The sequence below is a fragment of the Apis mellifera genome, linkage group LG11, assembly GCF_003254395.2.
Source record: "Apis mellifera strain DH4 linkage group LG11, Amel_HAv3.1, whole genome shotgun sequence".
In the NCBI taxonomy this organism is placed as follows: Eukaryota; Metazoa; Arthropoda; class Insecta; order Hymenoptera; family Apidae; genus Apis; species Apis mellifera.
This window is the reverse complement of record NC_037648.1, coordinates 14,007,164-14,026,183: the sequence shown is the minus strand read 5'-3', so window position 1 is coordinate 14,026,183 and position 19,020 is coordinate 14,007,164. Positions and strand designations below refer to the sequence as shown.

The following is a 19,020-nucleotide window of genomic DNA, read 5'->3' as shown; positions in this document are numbered from 1 at the left end:
ACTGCGTAAAAAACGGGACGACGAATGAACGAGGCGAAAAAATATCCGTCACGCTCCCACCTAATCCGATACAATCAGTCCCGCTAATGAAGCAATGCATTAGGCGGATTGATTGCCTTCGTTCCGCATGTGATAAAAATTGCACACGGCAACACTGTATTTCTTCAACTCGCTTGGAAAATTTTCGATACTTTTACCAAGGATGGAAAAATTTTTCTTTATCTTTTTTTTTTTTTCTATTCGCAGAATATTAGATTCGAAAATTCGATCTCGGTTTCGATCTCAAATCGATCGTCAACGAACCTGTTGATCGAGATAAAATTTTTCTCGTGTAACGTAATAAAAAAAAAAATCGAACGAATCGTGTTGAAAACTCGAGAGAATATAATTTCAATCGGTTATCAAGTTGTCCAATATAGGGCAGACGCGTAGCAGCCGATAATTAAAAAAAAAAAAAAAAAAACTGTGTTAATCTCTAACGAAACGATTTTTCCATCCAACGAAATAAATGGCGAGATACTTTCCTGTATATATATATCGATCTTGGCCTTGATGCTCTGGAGAGATCCTTCCAATTGTAGAACAAGTTAACAACCAACGATAAACAATTCTGAAGAGGGAATTCACAGCCTGAACCTCTTTCTATACAGAAGCATCGATCATCTTCCCTTTTAGACGATCAACTCGAGACAAATCCTGTTATCCTATGAAACAATTATACTCAGGGAGTAGACAAACTTGACAATAGTGGCGAGGATCCTAGTGTATTGCGACCAGTGGTGGGGAAAATGTAACCAAGTTACGTGTAAACTTAAACTCCCTAAATAAACTCCCTAATGCTTCGATAATTTAAAACCGCAATAATATTAACTGGAAATAATTGGCAATGGTAAAACAGTCAAGATTAGGTTAGGTTATACGAAAAATAAATCGATATATATATATATATATATATAACAGTTGATGGAATAAATGTTATTCGAGAATTTTAACAAGTAATTTTTTAAATTGTTTTTATATTCAAACTGGACTTGTAATCGCTTCTCCTTCTTTTTTTTAATAAAAATACGAATGTTCGAAATTGTTTCAGACGCGGCGGGAAGCGAGGTGAAGTTCGACGAGCACGGAGACGGATTGGCGCGATACGAGATTCTCAACTTTCGAAAATCGGAACACAACGGCACCAACGGTTATCAGTATCAGGCAAGTGAGAGCACTTTTTTTGTTATTCGAAACTTTTTTTTTTTTTTACGTTTTTTCTCCCCTCTCAATCGAGCAAAAATTCGAGGGAAAGTTCACGTTCGTTCGAATATCGAGAAGAATCTTTTTATTATTATCGGGTTCGAACGAGGAAAGAGGAGAGAGAATTATAGTTGGAGGAAGTTTGGGGCCGGTGTGAAGAACTGCTATAAATTGTAATAATCCCGTTGGCTCTCCGTTAGGGAATTGCAGTTAGCACGATTGAATTTCATCTTCCATGCGATTCGTTTTTAACCTGCTTTATCGTATTCCTTCGGGATTATTAAACCGCTTTACGATTAATTTCCTCTTCCACTTAGAGGTTAGATTCACCTTTTTTTCTTCTTCAAAAGAAAAGAATTTTTTCGATCGCACTTTCGAGTAACCGGGTAAATCTCCTTTCATCTCTTCGTTTTCGAATCGTTTAAAATTTCTCTCCACTCATATTTTGGAGGAAAATTAATTTTTAATGCCGTACAAAAATTCTCTTATTTCGATACACGATACTTTAAACAATTTAAATAAATTTGAAACGAAATTTTCTCCGATTCTGTTGCATCCAAAATTAACGACTTGTTTTTTCGATAAAAATCGTAAATCGCCAGACTCGTGTTTCGAACGATAAAGCAGCGGGTATAAATTGCAACGCGACCTTCCCCCTTCCACCAACGTGGACGCTTACTTATCTAGGATGAAATATAACTCTCTCTTTCTCTTTCTCTCTCTTTGAATCGTCATGAGCACGAGTTTTATTCCGTGATGGAGAAAATTTAATAATTCAAAACGTAACGCAATAATAATCGCGAATAACTCGTGAAACAATAACGATTAAAATTAGACAAATCAATTATAACAATAATGTTACAAAAGTAACTTTATTTTTAACTAGTTACTTTTCAATACCCAACTTTGACATCAGAGTTTAATCGCATAGGGGAAAAAAGAAAAAGAGGTGTATATAAACGACAAGGAATTCAACAAGAAGTTCTATTGGTGGAATATTTTCTGGGGAAGGGGGGACGAATAACGAAGAAAAGAAACGATATAAGAATATTTTCATTAACGAAGAAAAGAAATGGTATATCATATATATTCTTTTTTAGGTTAAAACAAAAACTAATTTAAAAATATAAAGATAACTTTATTTTTAACTAGTTACTTTTTAACTGGTGCTCAACTTTCGCACCAATGCGGATTACTCGTATAGGGAAAAAAAGAAAAAGAGATATTTGTGCATATATCTCTGATTATCAAAGTGTGACATATTTAAAGATATACAACGGAGGAAATATTTTCTGAAAAGAAAAATAATAACGAAAAAAAGAAACGGTGTATACATTTTTTTTTTTAGGTTAGAACGAAAAAAATTTCTTCCCCAGGGGAATGAATTCTTTTCCGAATTTTGTACTGTTTCGGCAGAGCAGAGTTACAACAGAGTGCTCAGAATTGAAATCGCGGTATCTCGTTTCGAGCGTCCACTCGACTGCCCCGTCCAATAGACTTCAACCCGAAATTTCAACGTCGATCACGCCCGTCCTCGAAACAAGCTACGCCATCCACCGCCTCCCGAAAATTCTACAATTTCCCACCATGATCAACGCGAAACGTGATCTGTGACACGGATTTTTCGAATTCACTGTGATTCTCAAATTTACCGAGTTCGAAGATAAAATTATTGAAAATTAGGACGAGATAAAAATATTTAGAGAGAGAGAGAGACAGATATTTTTTCAAAAAAATCCAAAATTAAAATACGTATAAGAGAGATGAACAAAGGATTGTGAATCAAATAACGATTCATAATAATAATAACAATAAAATTAACAAAAGATCAGTCGTGGGAAAGAAATTCAAAAAATTTTCATTCTGTATAATTAAAAATCGGTTCTTCGATTCACGAAATTCACAGTTCAAAAATCACCACCACTTAAATTAAAAATCCTATTAAAGATCGTTCGCTTCGATTTCCTAAATAAAAAAAAAATCATTCGTTCAAACAGAGATTCACAATTCAAAATTTCAATTCCCACATTAAATAAAAAAAAAAAGATCTACGAAATCTACGATCAAAAATCTTCGAAAAAAAAAAAGAAAAATCACATACGCGAAAATCGATGCGTAATCGCGCGTACACTTTTCAGGTGGTGGGGAAATGGTTCAACTCGCTGGACATCCGCACCGAGGAGCTGATCTGGGCACGAGGTACCAAGGATATACCGATCTCCGCGTGCTCCCTACCTTGCGAGCCAGGTATGATAAAGAAGCAACAGGGTGACACTTGTTGCTGGGTGTGCGACCAGTGCGAGGAGTACGAGTACGTGCACGACGAGTACACCTGCATGGACTGCGGGCCTGGAAAATGGCCGCACGAGGACAAGAGAGGTTGCTACCAGTTGGCGATCAATCACATCAGGTGGAACAGCGCGTTCGCGATCGCCCCTGCTGTGATCTCGTGCCTGGGTATCGTGGCAACTATGGCGGTCGCGTGCCTCCTGTTCCACCACAGGGACACACCTGTGGTGAGGGCGTCCGGCCGCGAGCTGACCATCATCCTGCTGGCGGGGGTACTCGTCTGCTATTTGAACACGTTCCTCCTCTTGGCCACGCCCACCACCGTCACCTGCATACTGCAAAGGTTCGGTGTTGGTGTGAGCTTCAGCGCCGTGTACGGGGCGCTGCTGACCAAGACGAACAGGATCGCGAGGATTTTCGACTCGGCGTCGAGAACCGCGGTCAGACCTAGGTACATCAGTCCCGCGTCCCAAGTGTGCATCGCGGCAGCTCTCATCGCATTACAGGTGAATATGGATATGGTGAATCGAACTGTTCTAATTATCGGTGTAATGGAATCTCGTGGTAGTGTATGTAATTTGGAATAGACGGGTTAGAAAATTTATTTTTCCATAACTTCCTTCTTTCGTTCCATTCCTTTTTCTCCTCCCAAAAAAAGAAAAAAAAATAATTTCAGATCGTGCTGACGCTGGTGTGGATGATCATCGAGCCGCCGGGCACGAGATTCTTCTATCCGGATCGTAAGCAAGTGATTCTCAAATGCAACATTCAGGATATGAGCTTCCTTTTCTCCCAGTTGTACAACGCGTTGCTGATCCTGATCTCGACCGTGTACGCGGTGAAGACGCGGAAAATACCGGAGAACTTCAACGAGAGCAAGTTCATCGGCTTCACCATGTACACAACCTGCATCATATGGCTGGCGTTCGTCCCGATATACTTTGGTACCGGGAACGCGCACGAGACACAGATCACCACTCTCTGCGTTGCCATCAGCCTGAGCGCGACCGTCACACTCGTTTGCCTTTATTCCCCCAAGATATACATCATCCTCTTCCAACCGGACAAAAATATCCGGAGGAAGGTCACCATGGGAGACAAATCGAAAAAACAGGGAAGCAGCGCCGGCACCTCTTCCATCACCAAATGTGAGTTTCGTTAAAAAATCGTATATACATATAAATGAATATATCTCTTCCATCACCAAATGTGTAATTAAATATAAAGAGTATAGTATTGAAAAATGTACAACCGTGTATATATAAATGAATACATCTCTTCCTTTAGTACGTGTGATAGCATAGTTAAATATTGTGGTTGAAAAACGAGGAATCAAAATGTATTCGTTTAAAAGAATAATTCGAAAGATTTGATATATATACATATATACATATATATATGTATATTGAAAAATTCGTTTGATTGATGGAAAACGATTAAATCTCTTTTCATGATAAATTATCGATCGATGAAAATGTGAGGGAAAGATGATTTATCTACTGCGAGATAGACGTGTATTCCAATATAAAATATCGTCTGTGAGTCTGCAGAGATCAGTGGCCAAGATAAGCAAACGGTCGCAAACGGTGGACGTATTGATTACGCATTATACGTGTTACATGCATTACTCGTACGCGTAAATTCAACTCCCAAAACAAAAATTTTAGAATCTTCCTTTTTTTAAAACAATTATCCCAAACGTGAAACGAAAAGGGAAACCTCAGTCACGAATCGTCAAATTGCCAAGATTGAAATTCTATTTAAAAAAAAAAAAAAAGAAAAACGATCACATAAAACGAAACACGAAATACAATATAGCCGGCGTTCCATTTTTAGAAAATGGAGCAAGGTGGGGGCTAATAATAATCCGAATCCGAATCCGAATCCGAATCCGAATCCGACTCGACTCGCAAAATTACGAAGAAAATGACCGAAACACCGATGGTGGCGAGCGCCTCGGCACGCCGCCAACATCTTGTAACACCGCCTCTCCTCGCTCAACGACCGTTGTCTTCTCGTACTTTCTTCGTGTATCGAGTTCGCAACTCGCGTAACCCGATCCCTAAGGTCGAGCCGTATAAATAGAAGAGACGATTGTTATTCGCCGATTCGAGCGTGGGACACGAAAGTTTTGAAATTTCAAATTTCGAATTTAAGAATTCGAACGATGGATGATGATTCTTGAAAATTAGGAAATCCAAAGGACAGGTAAATTTTTCTCGATGATTCGATCACATTACGAATACAAATTTTCCATCGATTCCAACAATTTTTTACACTTTATTCGGATGAGAAAGGTGATCTCTTTGAACAATCGCTAATTTCTTTTCTTCTTCGCCAATTTCACTTCGCTCGGTTTTGTTTCTCTCGAGTCTGAAATAATACTCGATACCAGTGGATCGGTTCTCCGTCCAATTTCCGTATGGAAATCGATTCCTTCGTTACCATTGTCCCTTACACGTAATTACATGGGTTAGTTACACGGGCGTGCAAGGATTCACGCTGCGGTAAATTATTAAGTTAATTCTTGAACCTGCCATGTCCGTTTCTCTCTCTCTCTCTTTCTCCCCACCTCTTTCTCCTTCTCCCCTCTCCTCGCTCCCCACCCGAAGTATCCTCGTCCTCGCGATAAAAGAGTCTCTGCTGTGAGCTGGTCATCCTTCGTACGACTGTGCACAATTTTGTAAGATTCAGATCGGAAGAAGAGGCTCGAATAATCAAAGGCTAATAATAATAAGAATATTTTTTTTGCACACTTAGAATTTCTCTCTCTCTCTCTTGCTGTAGCTCGAAACGCTATTTTGCTTCATTTTTTTCAAAGATTCGTTTGACGCTTTGTTTTAAATAATATTCCACCGATCCCTCGGTGTTCCTCGTACATTAGAGAGGGAAGTCATTTCGCCGCAGTTACTCGCACCATTACTCCACAGCGAGAGTGCAATTTACGTGTGGAATTTAGCCGAGAATCGTTAGTCGTCGCTGGTTGCCAACTCTCTCTCTCTCTCTCTCTCTCTCTCTCTCTCTCTCTCTCTCTCTCTCTCTCTCTCTCTCTCTCTCTCTCTCTCTCTCTCTCTCTCTCTCTCTCTCCCCTCCCCTCCCCTCCCCTCCCCTCCCCCTTCTCCCCTCGTTTCCTTCGTTTCCCTCCCGATATTACGAGATATTAAATTTTCAAAGGAAGGAGGAGAGGGGCGGGTGTTTTCGAAAATTTCGAAACGATCGATTCTCTAAATGGGAGAGAGAGAGAGATGGCTCGTCTAAAATCAAGGCTTCTCCTCGCCGAGGATCGATCAGCCGGAATGTATTATTAACTGCGTACTAATTATCCGCTCGTTAGTTGGATAGGAGGAGTCGAAACACGCGGTTAATATCGCGTATAAGGGAAATATCGCCAGAGATCGAACCTCTTAACGCTAATTACGATCGACATTTTTCTCTCTCGAGGGAAGCTTCGTCCTTATTCGATCTACTATCAAAACAATGTTTCCCGTCACTTTCTTTTCTCCTTTTTCGCCCATCCCCTCCTCTTTTTTTTTTTAACCTCGAACAATCGATACGTCACGTCATGCTCTTATCATCGCGTCCGATACGCGATCGGTAATTTTAGAATTTTTCCATCCTCGTCAATCATCCAGTAATCGTCCATTTCTCTATCTCTATCTTCCCCTCTCGTACGTTTCCGTTTCGATCGAACGATTTAATAATACGAACGGTTGTTCTTCGATCGATCTCGTTTCGTTTCTAGAAAAACTTCCAACAGGATGAAACCAATTTTAAATACGGAAAGATTCCATTTCTCTCGAGTCCCTTTTAAATAATACCCAATTTTAATTTATCAGGGAAGAGATTTTTTTTCTTCTTTTATTTCGTTTCGAATGAAGGAAGGTTCCCTCCCCTCCCACCCCTGACCAAATATCAATTCCAATTAAACGAAGGTTTAACTTCGATGATCATCAGAGAGGAACGATATGGCCGGCCGGCCGCCAGCCGTTTGCTCTTTCCAACTCTCCGCGGAGTTAAGTTTCGAACTAATAGTGGAGATTTTCATTTCCCGGTGTTGTTTCCGCGGAAGTTTAAAGCCGCTTTCCTGCGCGGATTGCGCCTATACGCAAAATACGCCACCAACTTTTCCACCAATTACATCGCCGTTTCTCCCACACGACGATCCTTCTTTGTCTTTTTCATCATGGCGCAGGATTCGCGCGCGAGAGAGAGAGAGAGAAAGCGATTCGTTCGATACGAATGAAACGGTTGACTAAAATGTTTCCAATCTTCAAACAATTGAGAAAGAGATCCTAGTTTCCTATCGTAAATGACACTCTCTATCATCGTTAAAATCTTCCTTTCGTCGCGTTTCAGAAGGCGCTTGGCACCAGCCAAGTGTGCATAATCGTTGGAACCGATGTGTCGCGAATTAAGGCGTCAAGTGGCGGAACTAATTGACACGTTCAAAGTTTTACAAAATTTTAATAGGGATTGAAATTGAAGATTTAACGAGTTCGTGTTTGAAGAGTTTTCCTCCTCGTAACAGCGTTGCGAATAAATAAAATTGAAGATCGGGAATTCGAACATTTTTTATCCTATTTATCCTATTATATAATAAATCTGTATGGACGTAAAATTTAATAAATTTCAGATACGGGATGCGAGCTGACCAGCGAGAGCATGCCGCTTCAAAGCGCGCTCACGGCAGCGGTGCAAACGTCGGTAGGAGTGACGGAGATCTCCTTGGCATCGAACGCATCGAGCAAAACTAATAACGAGCAAGTGGCGCAGCTGTAGGGAAGCTACAATTCTTACTCGAGGGAGAGGGGGGCGTCCTGGCGGTTGGCCAACTTCTCTCGCCCCCTCTGGACTTCCGAACGAAGGAGCGCAGTGAATAGTGCGAATCCGTGTTAATAAAAAGCGGCGGGATAGCAGTGGCGAGCTTAGAGAAACGTGTTGCGCGGCAAAAAGGAGCGACGGTAAAAATCTGTGGCTTAATCCGAGGCCACTTCCGATTTTTCCTTCTTTGTGCGCGCCGCTTGTTCCTACGATACGCTGGTTCCTCGATGTGGGGTAAGCTCAACTTCCTTCCTTCCACGGTAGAATCGTGTCTTTCGATTCGACGGATGAAAGAAGGAAAAGGATAAACATATACGCAATGTGTATATATATACTTGTAGATTTCTCTCTCGTTTTATTACGTATCGCGCAGGTGCGATGTGCGATTAAAAGAGTGGTGCGTGGACTTCTTAAGTTAAGCGAACTATTTAAATTAAAAAAATCCGCGTTGCCTATTATTCGATTACACGACACTCGGATCGTATCTGTGCCGTCGTAAACTGTCGTCTTCGCTCGTTCATTATATATATATATCGAGATCACTCGATCGTAATTGAGATCGCTGTTGTTATTGTTACTGTTACGTTACAAACGGTTATCCTCGTGAATAATATATGAACACGGATATTTATATATATATATATACGCCTATGTTATTAGGTACCGTGGTAACACGAACGTAACCTGGTGGCACGAGTTTGAACTTATATATAAGTTCTCTATGCATAAGTGTGTGTGTGTGTGTGTGTAGATACTTGCCGGTTTTAACGAACGATTGACATACAATGTAAATTATTATTATTATTATGAAACGATGCTCGTTTGAAATTTTATATTTTATTAAATGCGTCTAATAATATCTGCTTTCTGATATCTCTCCGTTGAGTAATTTAATTAATTAAATGCTTCGAATTGTTAACTCGTCAGAATATCAAGACTAATAATTAAAAAAATAATTATAAAAAAAATTTTGAATATTCCTCGTGCCATGTTCAATATTATGTCATTGTATTTTTTCATGCAAATTATAATTATAAACGGGTATACTTATGGACGAGAGAATACGTGTTCAAACGAATCGTAAATTGATGAAACGGACATAAGATAATGTAAATCCACGAGAAAAATTCGACTCGTTGCTCGAGCTAATCTGTGACCGGCAAATGTACTTTACAATGTTTGTATCGTTTATTGGTTTAACGAGCCGACTAATTGGCACGATCGAACCGGCGTGTTCACCCGCGTGTCGATGATTAAACTCGATTACGATTAATAATGACGCGACCGAATGGAGTTTTCTCTTTCGGTATTTGGTTCGAAACTGTGCTACTAAATCGTTGGAATGCATGCACGGTGTGCATTCGCGCGTAAGGGATAAGCTCGTGCCAGAAATTATTCTGTCGGAAATGGTTCGCTCGCGCATATGTAATTAGCTTGTTTCGAGTGATCGACGTTCATTGTCCACTTCTCCCACGTAGATCGTTGACGAACTATACATATATATATATATTTATATATATATATATATATATATAAAGAAAAAAAAAAGAAAAAGGAGAAAAATATTTACATTCCGCGACATGTATATATATTATATACATATTATTAAAAAAAAATAGGATACTTAACACACACGTACTTATACATATACACAGAGTTATTATCGCTGCGCGAGATCTCGTGTGTTCCTTCCTCGGGACGCGTAATAATTGCGTGAATTTCTTATTAATTTTATTCGCGATGCTCTGTCGATATCCAAGTTGCATCTTACTTCGAAGAAGTCGAAAGAAGTCGTTATAATCGGGGACCGAAATTAAATTTTCATTCGAATTATACATACTTCTTCGATATTTTTTATTCCCTTAGATGTAACATTATCACGATATCTCTAACGAGTTGAGCGGTTTATAAAGGTTTATTTATGTTGTTTCTAACTATCGGTAAAGTGGTGGATCGCGTATAACGGAATTACCAACAGTCAATAAAAAGGATCGTAAAAGAAGTGCAATTCCATAGTTCGCCGTGCGAAACTTTTAGAACAATAACTGGAGCACAGGAAGAATGTAAGGGAGGAGAAAGGAGTCGGAGAGAGAAGTGACAATGACAGGGGAAAAATGAATGGCGGAAAATTTTGAAACTAGGCCGACTACGTGACGGCGTAAATTCAATATATATATATATATACTCGCATACACGCACACACGTATACACACTTCTTTCATGAACAGTAGACAATAAATAAATCGCTTTAAGGCGAACCTTTAACCTGGCTCGACCAATATCGGAATTTACACTCGATTAAAAAACAACATCTTGATTTCGTTATTCCAAGATGGTTAGTCGTTACGAAAGCGCGAAAGTAAGAACACGAAAGAGTGTGATTTAAAACGACCTCGTGCGCGACCTTGAAAATTATAATTCGCTTAAACTGCAAAGATTGGACTTATAGTTAAGAAAAATCGAGATAGAAAAAAAATTAACTTGTTACACGAACTATTCATACATGAAATTGTAATCTTCGATAAATTGTAACACGCGAATGATTCAAATGTTACGAAACGGAAAATTCGTTATTAAATGAAGAAAGATGGGGGAATAAAATTATACTTTGACGTGAAACGTGAAGCATCGTACAAAAAGATAACTTTGTATCTTTTATTATTATAACATCGAGCATTGAAATAGATTTTCCCCGTCAAATGGAATTATGGCATTTTATTATTCCTACCTAAAAAAATAATTCCTCTCCTTCGTTCCAATTACTTACGAATAATAATAAAAAAATAAATCGATCAAATTTAATTAGATAAATTAAAAGTTTAATCATTTTTTAATATCACTTTTCAACGGAAATTTAATTTAATTAAATAAATTGTCTATCTTGATTTCGATATTTGCATTGTATTTGATAAATTTCGTTACCAAATTCATAATTCGCGCCAAAAAAAACATGGCACTACATTCACTATGCACTTAACCCTCAATTAAATCATTTCGCACTTTTTTGTTTCTATTACTAATAATTATATCACAATCATTTATTTTAAAAGTAAAAATATAATATACACATATATATATATTATATCTGTAACTAATTTACGTTAGCTATTCCGAAATAATTGATATCGTACATTACATAAGATAAAGGGATAAATCGTATATATAATACGTTCGAAATCTCTGAATTATCACTTCAAGACCAATGTATATATTATCGATATATTTGATAAAATAATTTTAATTCCGCTTTAATATAATCAGAAAATTCATACAGGCACGTAAATCCGATGACGTAAGCGTCACATTCGCTATAGTGACTTATGGGACTGTAACCTGATTTTAGTGACAGATAAATTAGCAGCCAACGAGAATCAAATTGTCCGGCTGTGCTTTCAATTTTGAATTCTAGATGACCGATTACATTTACGTTTACAATTTCGTTGATTTTTAATGCTTTTATGTTTTAATATCTAGATTAACTATTGGTTTAAATAATTTTCGAACTGACACTTAAAGTAACACTTAAAGTAACACTTAGTATTTTTCAAATAAAAACACGTTAATATGTGATATAAAATTATACAAAATCTTAAAAATTATAATTTAATAAATAAATAGCAATCATATCCATGAGCCGCGTCGCGATCTAACCTATATTCGTTCTTTATTTCTATATACTTTTAAATGCTAATAAACGATCGAATTTGATTCGTCATTTTTATAGAATCAAATTTATTTAATTTTCTTTAAATATAAACTGTTACATAAGTCTTGTATTCGACACATTTACACATCATGAAAAAATATTTTTACATTTAAATGTATCTTAATATTGAGTGACCCCTGTAAGAATATTCATAATTTGCATACAAAGCCAAATTTTTTTAAACAATCGAAAATATTAAAAAAAATCATTGAAATAGAAGAAGAATGTTTCGATATTCGATTCTGTACAGATGTGTCTGATTAGAAGAAAAAGCAATTAAATAATTGTATATATATGAAAATAATTGTATATTTGAAAATAATCGTTATCACAGTTGTTTCATTATTATGTAGATCCAATGTGCATTTAAATTTAAATAATGTCAAAATTTCAATCGATTAACGACGATCATAAATGTTATCAACGACGAACAAAACCACGAAAGAGCCTGAAATTAACGTTTGTGCATCAAAGGAATGTAACGGAATATAGTCGTTCGTTAAATACAAAATAATTTTATTCTTTACCAGTGCCGCTGATACAGAAGTTGCGTAATTTCTCTTCCAAGTACGTAAACAATATATTATTTTGATAATACTGACGCAATGATAATAACATGCTTGCTTGAAAGATCTACACTCTTATATCTTTATAATTATGGACAATCTTTCATTTCTCCATTAGCTGCGATATATTTCAAAAGAATATCTCGATTTATATTCGGAACTGGTGAATATTTTCTAGTAAAGCGATGGCAATAACCAAGAAGTTCACGTTTTTAACATTTTTGGTAAGAGAATACTGAATTTAAAGCGATATATCTTCGTACGAATCGACAAATTATATATATTATCGATATTTATACATCGTGTAATTTCGGCTATCCTCGGTAATTTTCGAGTGCACGTTTAACGAACAAAACGATACCGTGACAAATCGAATCACTTTGATGTTCAATATTTGAAATGTTGTTTAAATTGAAATATATATGTCATATAAAAATAAAAAAAAAAATCAATCATAATAGACGAAGTTATTTATACATGAATTATGAAATATTTCAATTTGAACAAAATTCTAAAATATAAAAATGATTGATTTAAGCAAAGATGAGAATAATATTTAACATTTACGATTATTTTATTAACAAGATGAATTTGTCACACTTAATATCAAAAATCAAATTAAATAATTAAAATATATAGAGAACAAGGAAAATAACAAGTATTCTTTGCATCGTATCATCTGATGTGTTTAATGAACATGACGTAGATATGGCTAGCAATCTAGTTATATGCCGTTTATATTGGGATTGTTCAACCTTTAGAGAGCCAATATATGTTCTGCTAGAGAACGTCACCTCTTACGATACACTCCATTTTGTGGTCTCTGAGCAAATTATACATCAGAGAACTACTAAAGTAATAAACACGTAACCGTGTCGCAATAAATGAAATTAACACGCGACCTAGCCATCTGATCAAAGTTGCTAAAAGCGTCTACATTTTGTGTCAGAATATGTAACGGAATTAATAGAGAATTATGAAAGGTTTCCAATTTGATTTCTATTCATTTTGATTCTGTTTCAAATTTCGAATTGAATATGATGTATATTTGATTAAATAATGAATTATTACATAGTTTTTAAAAATAGGAAAAATTTGAAAAAATAAGAATCGTTTTGATTGGATAATTTCTATAAATTGTACGATGCGATTGGTTAATGTTTCCTATTACATATTACAATCGTCTAAATAATTAATTTTATTCAAATATTTGTAACAAAATATTAAAAAATCAAAACACTTGATTTATATTAAATATATGTTTTGTTTTGCTTAATACAGATATCAAAATATAAGATAAATTATGTAAATAGGTAATCATTTACCAGTACAGACGTTTCCTTCCCATTATTAAGCTTAATGTATTCATCTTCGGATCTGAGAAAATTATCCACAAGCAGTTGATTTAATTTATATATTGATTCGAATTATCTTCAAGCAAATATATTACTATTAATTGATTTTTTAAATCACCAATTCGTTTCTATTCGATTATTTTTCGACAATTTTTACTTCACTTTATTCACGTCTGATTCACTTGCTTAAGTCAAAATTCAAACTAAAGATGGCTACAGAACGTCATACTACAATCGATTGTATAATCGAAATTAAATTGATCGAATTTGAATAACAATCGATAACAAATTCAATACGCCAAATTCAATGTATAAGATAGTATTTTAGTTTGGCGCGTAAATACAAATATATAATTTTCTTATTTCGTTTCTAATATAAATTTAAAATAGGTACACGAAATTGTTCAGAAGCAAGGAGTTGCCAAGTTATTGCTGACGAATTTATAAAAAAATTAATGTTTATTTAGGGTAAAAATATACGCGATCAAAAATGTCGATTTTTCTCCGTAAGCTACTTTCGATACGGAACCGTCGTCCCCTTCAAACTATCGGATATCGGAGAAGGAATTCGAGACGTCACGATAAAAGAATGGTGAGCAAACCAATGAATTTTCCGTTAATCATTATATCCACGTTCGTAATTATCGATCATTTCTCTTTACCATTATTAAATTATCTTTTTCTGAAAATACGTTTAAAAAAAAATTCTTTTTAAATAACACATAACCTATATATAAATACATCGAAAGTATCCATTAATAGTGCGACAATACGTTTTATTCCAAACGTATTAAAGACAAATGAAATGTAGCTCTGTATATTCAAATATATAGGTACGTGAAACCAGGCGACCGAGTGTCTCAATTCGATAACATTTGTGAGGTTCAAAGCGACAAAGCATCTGTGACGATTACCAGCCGTTACGATGGATTAATTAAAGCCTTGCACTACAAGGTGGATGATATAGTTCTGATAGGGAATTCATTGCTGGACATTGAATTAGATGACGACAATGGAAACGCACAAGATAAAACAACGATCTCTGAAAATCTGCAACAGCAGCAACAACAACAAACCACAAATACTAAAAGTAAACAAAATTTTGAAAGCAACGAAGAAAAACATATAGTGAAAAAAATCTTAGCCACTCCTGCAGTTAGAAGGATAGCTATGGAGAAGAATATTAACTTAAAGGATGTTGTTTCCAATGGTAAAGATGGTCGAGTACTTAAAGAAGATATATTGAATCACTTGGAAAAAATTTCTGTTAATCCTATGGGGGAAAAAGTCGAAGAAAAATCAACAATGGAGACGGTGGTACCGATAAAAGGTTATAGCAAACATATGTGGAAAACGATGACGCAATCCTTGGTAAGTTGAATTTTCTATTACGCGAAAATATTTTGTAAAATTGAAATTCTTAAAAAATATATTTATATCATTTATTTTAATCGAATAATTTTAAAACATTTTGATTTATCTTCTTTCTTATCTCTAAAAAATTTATGTATATATTTTTTATTTTTTCATTTCTTATTGAGCATATAAAAAACGAAAAATCTATGTTTAAATTGAATTATTTATATATTAATTATTAAGAAAGGATTTTTTAAGATAATAATGTATAATATATGTCTCATAATAAATGCCTCGAAACTGCAATATTAATAAGTATAACTTATTAATTAAAATGCAACCATGCATAAACTGCAAAATTAGTAAAATTTTGTCTATCACATGTTTCATGTGATTATAACAGCTATCAATAAACAGTTTGTTAATTAGCATAAAACAATACATAGCAAATAGATAAATTAATGATTGAATAAACTAATTTATCAATCAAAATTAATTTAAATGACAATGGTTTTATGAATAACAAAAAAGAAACAAAAAAATTCATAATTTAATAATAACGAGTTCGATTAATTGTCATATTGCGAATTTTCAATATATTATATCGGTGATTGAAATGTGAGAATTATGACGAACTCGATAATAGAAATGCATCGTCTGAAAATGACGTTCATACATACGATTGATAGCAATCGATCGAATCCGAGTAGTATTCGGCTCGATAGATGAAATGTTAAAGTGTTTCAAAAAATATAACCATTTTAATTATTTCATCTCTTAATTCTATATCTTTATGTTCAAATATGAAGTATATATGTTTCTCTGTATATTAATATCATTAATTATTCCAAATAAACATATAATTAAATGAATTCATTAAAAAAAATATATAAAATTAACAGTGCACTATTATTTACAGAATATACCACATTTCGTATATAGCGATGAGTGTAACATTAACAGATTGATAGATTACCGGAACGAAGTGAAAGATTCACTGAAAGATGAAGGCATTTCATTAAGTTTTATGCCATTCTTCATAAAGGCTGCATCTAGAGCGTTAGAAAAAGTGCCACAGCTAAACAGCTGGCTTGATGAGGAAAATCAAGCGTTGCGCGTTCAAAAGAGTCATAATATTGGTATTGCTATGGATACATCTGAGGGTTTAATTGTACCGAATATTAAAGATGTTCAAAATTTGAATATCATAGAGATTACGAAAGAATTGAACCGATTACAAAAATTTGGAAAAAAATCTTCAATTCCATTAAACGATTTATCGAATACAACATTTACGCTGTCAAATATCGGTGTTGTAAGTTTAAAAATATTTTCTAAAAAAAAATCAAAACAAATCAAGTAATATTAATTATTAAACAATTGAATTAAATTTTAAAGTTATTTTAAATTAATTTTAATTTAAATTTCAAATTTTTAAATTTAAATTAATTCTTATTTAATATATTTATAATAAATTTAAAATAATATATTTAAAATTTAACTGCTATTTACAGGTTGGTGGAACATATACAAAACCAGTGATTCTTCCTCCACAAATTGCGATTGGCGCATTTGGAAAAATACAAAAATTACCACGATTTGATGATAAACAAAATATTGTAGCCACAAATATAATTTCTATTAGTTGGGCCGCCGATCATCGGGTAGTGGACGGTGTTACAATGGCAAAGTATTCGAATTTTTGGAAATATTATATAGAAAATCCTATATTTTTATTATTAGGAGTATAAAAATGATATATGTCTGAAATATTTTAATAAGCATGTTTTTAATGGAAATTTATTTATGTATATATATATATATAATGATTTGAATTTTATATATAATAAACAATCGAGAATCTTATAATTGTATTTCGATTTTATAAGAATAGATAGAGAATAATACAAATTTGGAAACATTTTATACGTAAATATTAATTTATTTATTGCTGCACAACCAACTAGGACTTTTTAAGAAAGTTAAAATATCTTTGCCTAACATATTCAAAGTGTTACAACTGTATGGTAATTATTATATGATGACCAGTCAAACCACTGTGAGCATTTTTTGTACATTTAATTTATACATTGTTATACAAATTGTTTGAATAGATATTCCAAAAAATAGGTCGAGAAAGTGGTTGTACTAATTATTGTTTTCTTATTAATAATTTTTATTTTATAATTTACTTAAAAAATTATTCTATTCAAATTAAAATCAATGATTAATTTTATGAAATAAAAAAAAAAGTTATAAAAAGAAAGAAAAATATCAAAAAAAAAAAGAATCAAAATTCAAATTAAAATCTAAGTAATGAGTACGACCACTTGTTTACTTACATATTTTTAATTTTTTATATATACAGTTTCATGTACCATTTCTAATCACACATTTCCCGTACAATCAATACATTCCATTAAATGCCACTTAAATATTTGCTCAAAAAGTAGTCAGTCTGTTTAGTAGTTAGAGTAGTAGAAAAGATTGTATATGCGTTTTATGGTCCAAAATTCTTTTTTTAACAATCAAAATATTAATTTATCTTGCAGAAAATTCTAATTGAGTATTTGAGCACAACATAATACATATTAAACAAAGTATTATATCTTATTATGAAAACATTAATACATATTTAAAGTTTACTTTGTACACTATACTAATAATGAATATAAGAGTATTTGTTGAAACGTAAAGCATACAATAAATATATCATTCTTTTCTATCATAAATCTTAAAGTAAAATTGATATTTAAAAAAATTACACAAATTATTAATAGAAATAAAAATATTATTAGATGAAATTATAATTCACCCTCATTATATTTCATACTTTCCAATATGACTAGGTATGCAGATTATTATTGATAATTTAATTAATCCAAAATTTAAATCTCAAGCTAATTTTATATATATATATATCATAGAACTATATGTACTCATAAAAAATAATTAAATAATTTGACTAAGAATACTTTATAATTATATGTATGAGTACAAGTATATAGTTATCTAAAATTACTTTCACAAAATATTTAAATCAAAAATAATCTGCTCTTTTTCGTCAATTTATTTCTAAAATATATCAAAATTCTATGTATTTTACATAGAAAGAGTAATTCTTATTCACTGAATAAGTTGTACCGGTATACTTGAAGGAAATCTTTCTGAAAATATAACTTTTTGTTATAATTCTCGAAGTTCTCTCTCTAAACTTCGCTATAATTCCAAATAACATACTGAAAAATTCGAAGCTCAGATAGTTATAGAAGAGAACAATTTATATATATATATATGTATATGAAGTCATACTCAACAATCATGTGAGCACATGCATGCATATTTTCATTTTAAAGCTATCATGTAACTGTATAATATATAAATACATATATGTATATGTATTTATATTTATATAAAATTAACTTATTAAAGAAATTGACCACAAAAATGAATACCAAAAATACATCGTACTGACTTTGAAAGACAATAAAAAAAATAAATATTATTTAAACATACTTTCAAAAATGCATAAATCATTTCTTCTAAATCCTTATATAACTAACAAAATTAATTAAAACTGTTATAAAATATGTAATGAAATACATATATTAAGAGAATGTGCGTAGTAATTATTCTGTAAATGCGAGGTAAAGTGAAGTGCGATTGTTATTTTGTTATAAAAGTT

General features: G+C 33.5%; 2 protein-coding genes and 1 long non-coding RNA gene across 6 annotated transcripts in view; 2 read left to right on the top strand and 1 right to left on the bottom strand.

Annotated features, from left to right (window-relative positions):
• The window catches only part of mGlutR1 (metabotropic glutamate receptor 1), a 30,457-nt gene extending 19,400 nt beyond the window's left edge, over nt 1-11,057 (top strand). For 2 of the 4 annotated variants that reach the window (XM_006566243.3, XM_006566244.3), the window contains exons 4-7: nt 1,091-1,203; nt 3,381-4,037; nt 4,208-4,679; nt 8,165-11,057. In XM_006566243.3, coding sequence (XP_006566306.1) covers nt 1,091-1,203; nt 3,381-4,037; nt 4,208-4,679; nt 8,165-8,310 — 1,388 coding nt within the window. In that variant the 3' untranslated portion in view covers nt 8,311-11,057. 4 annotated transcript variants of the gene reach the window in all.
• A 176-nt stretch (nt 11,058-11,233) lies between these two features.
• LOC113219126 lies at nt 11,234-12,725 on the bottom strand. The gene is made up of 2 exons (XR_003305776.1): nt 12,586-12,725; nt 11,234-12,506 (listed from the first exon to the last, which is right to left on the bottom strand). It is a non-coding gene; the product is annotated as an uncharacterized LOC113219126 (long non-coding RNA).
• Nucleotides 12,489-17,201, top strand: LOC552557 (lipoamide acyltransferase component of branched-chain alpha-keto acid dehydrogenase complex, mitochondrial). Its single transcript, XM_624933.6, has 6 exons — nt 12,489-12,625; nt 12,743-12,848; nt 14,447-14,571; nt 14,813-15,350; nt 16,255-16,650; nt 16,850-17,201. The coding sequence occupies exons 2-6, from the start codon at nt 12,810-12,812 to the stop codon at nt 17,084-17,086; spliced, it is 1,335 nt and encodes a 444-aa protein (XP_624936.3). The 5' UTR covers nt 12,489-12,625; nt 12,743-12,809; the 3' UTR covers nt 17,087-17,201.
• Nucleotides 17,202-19,020: the final 1,819 nt, after the last annotated feature.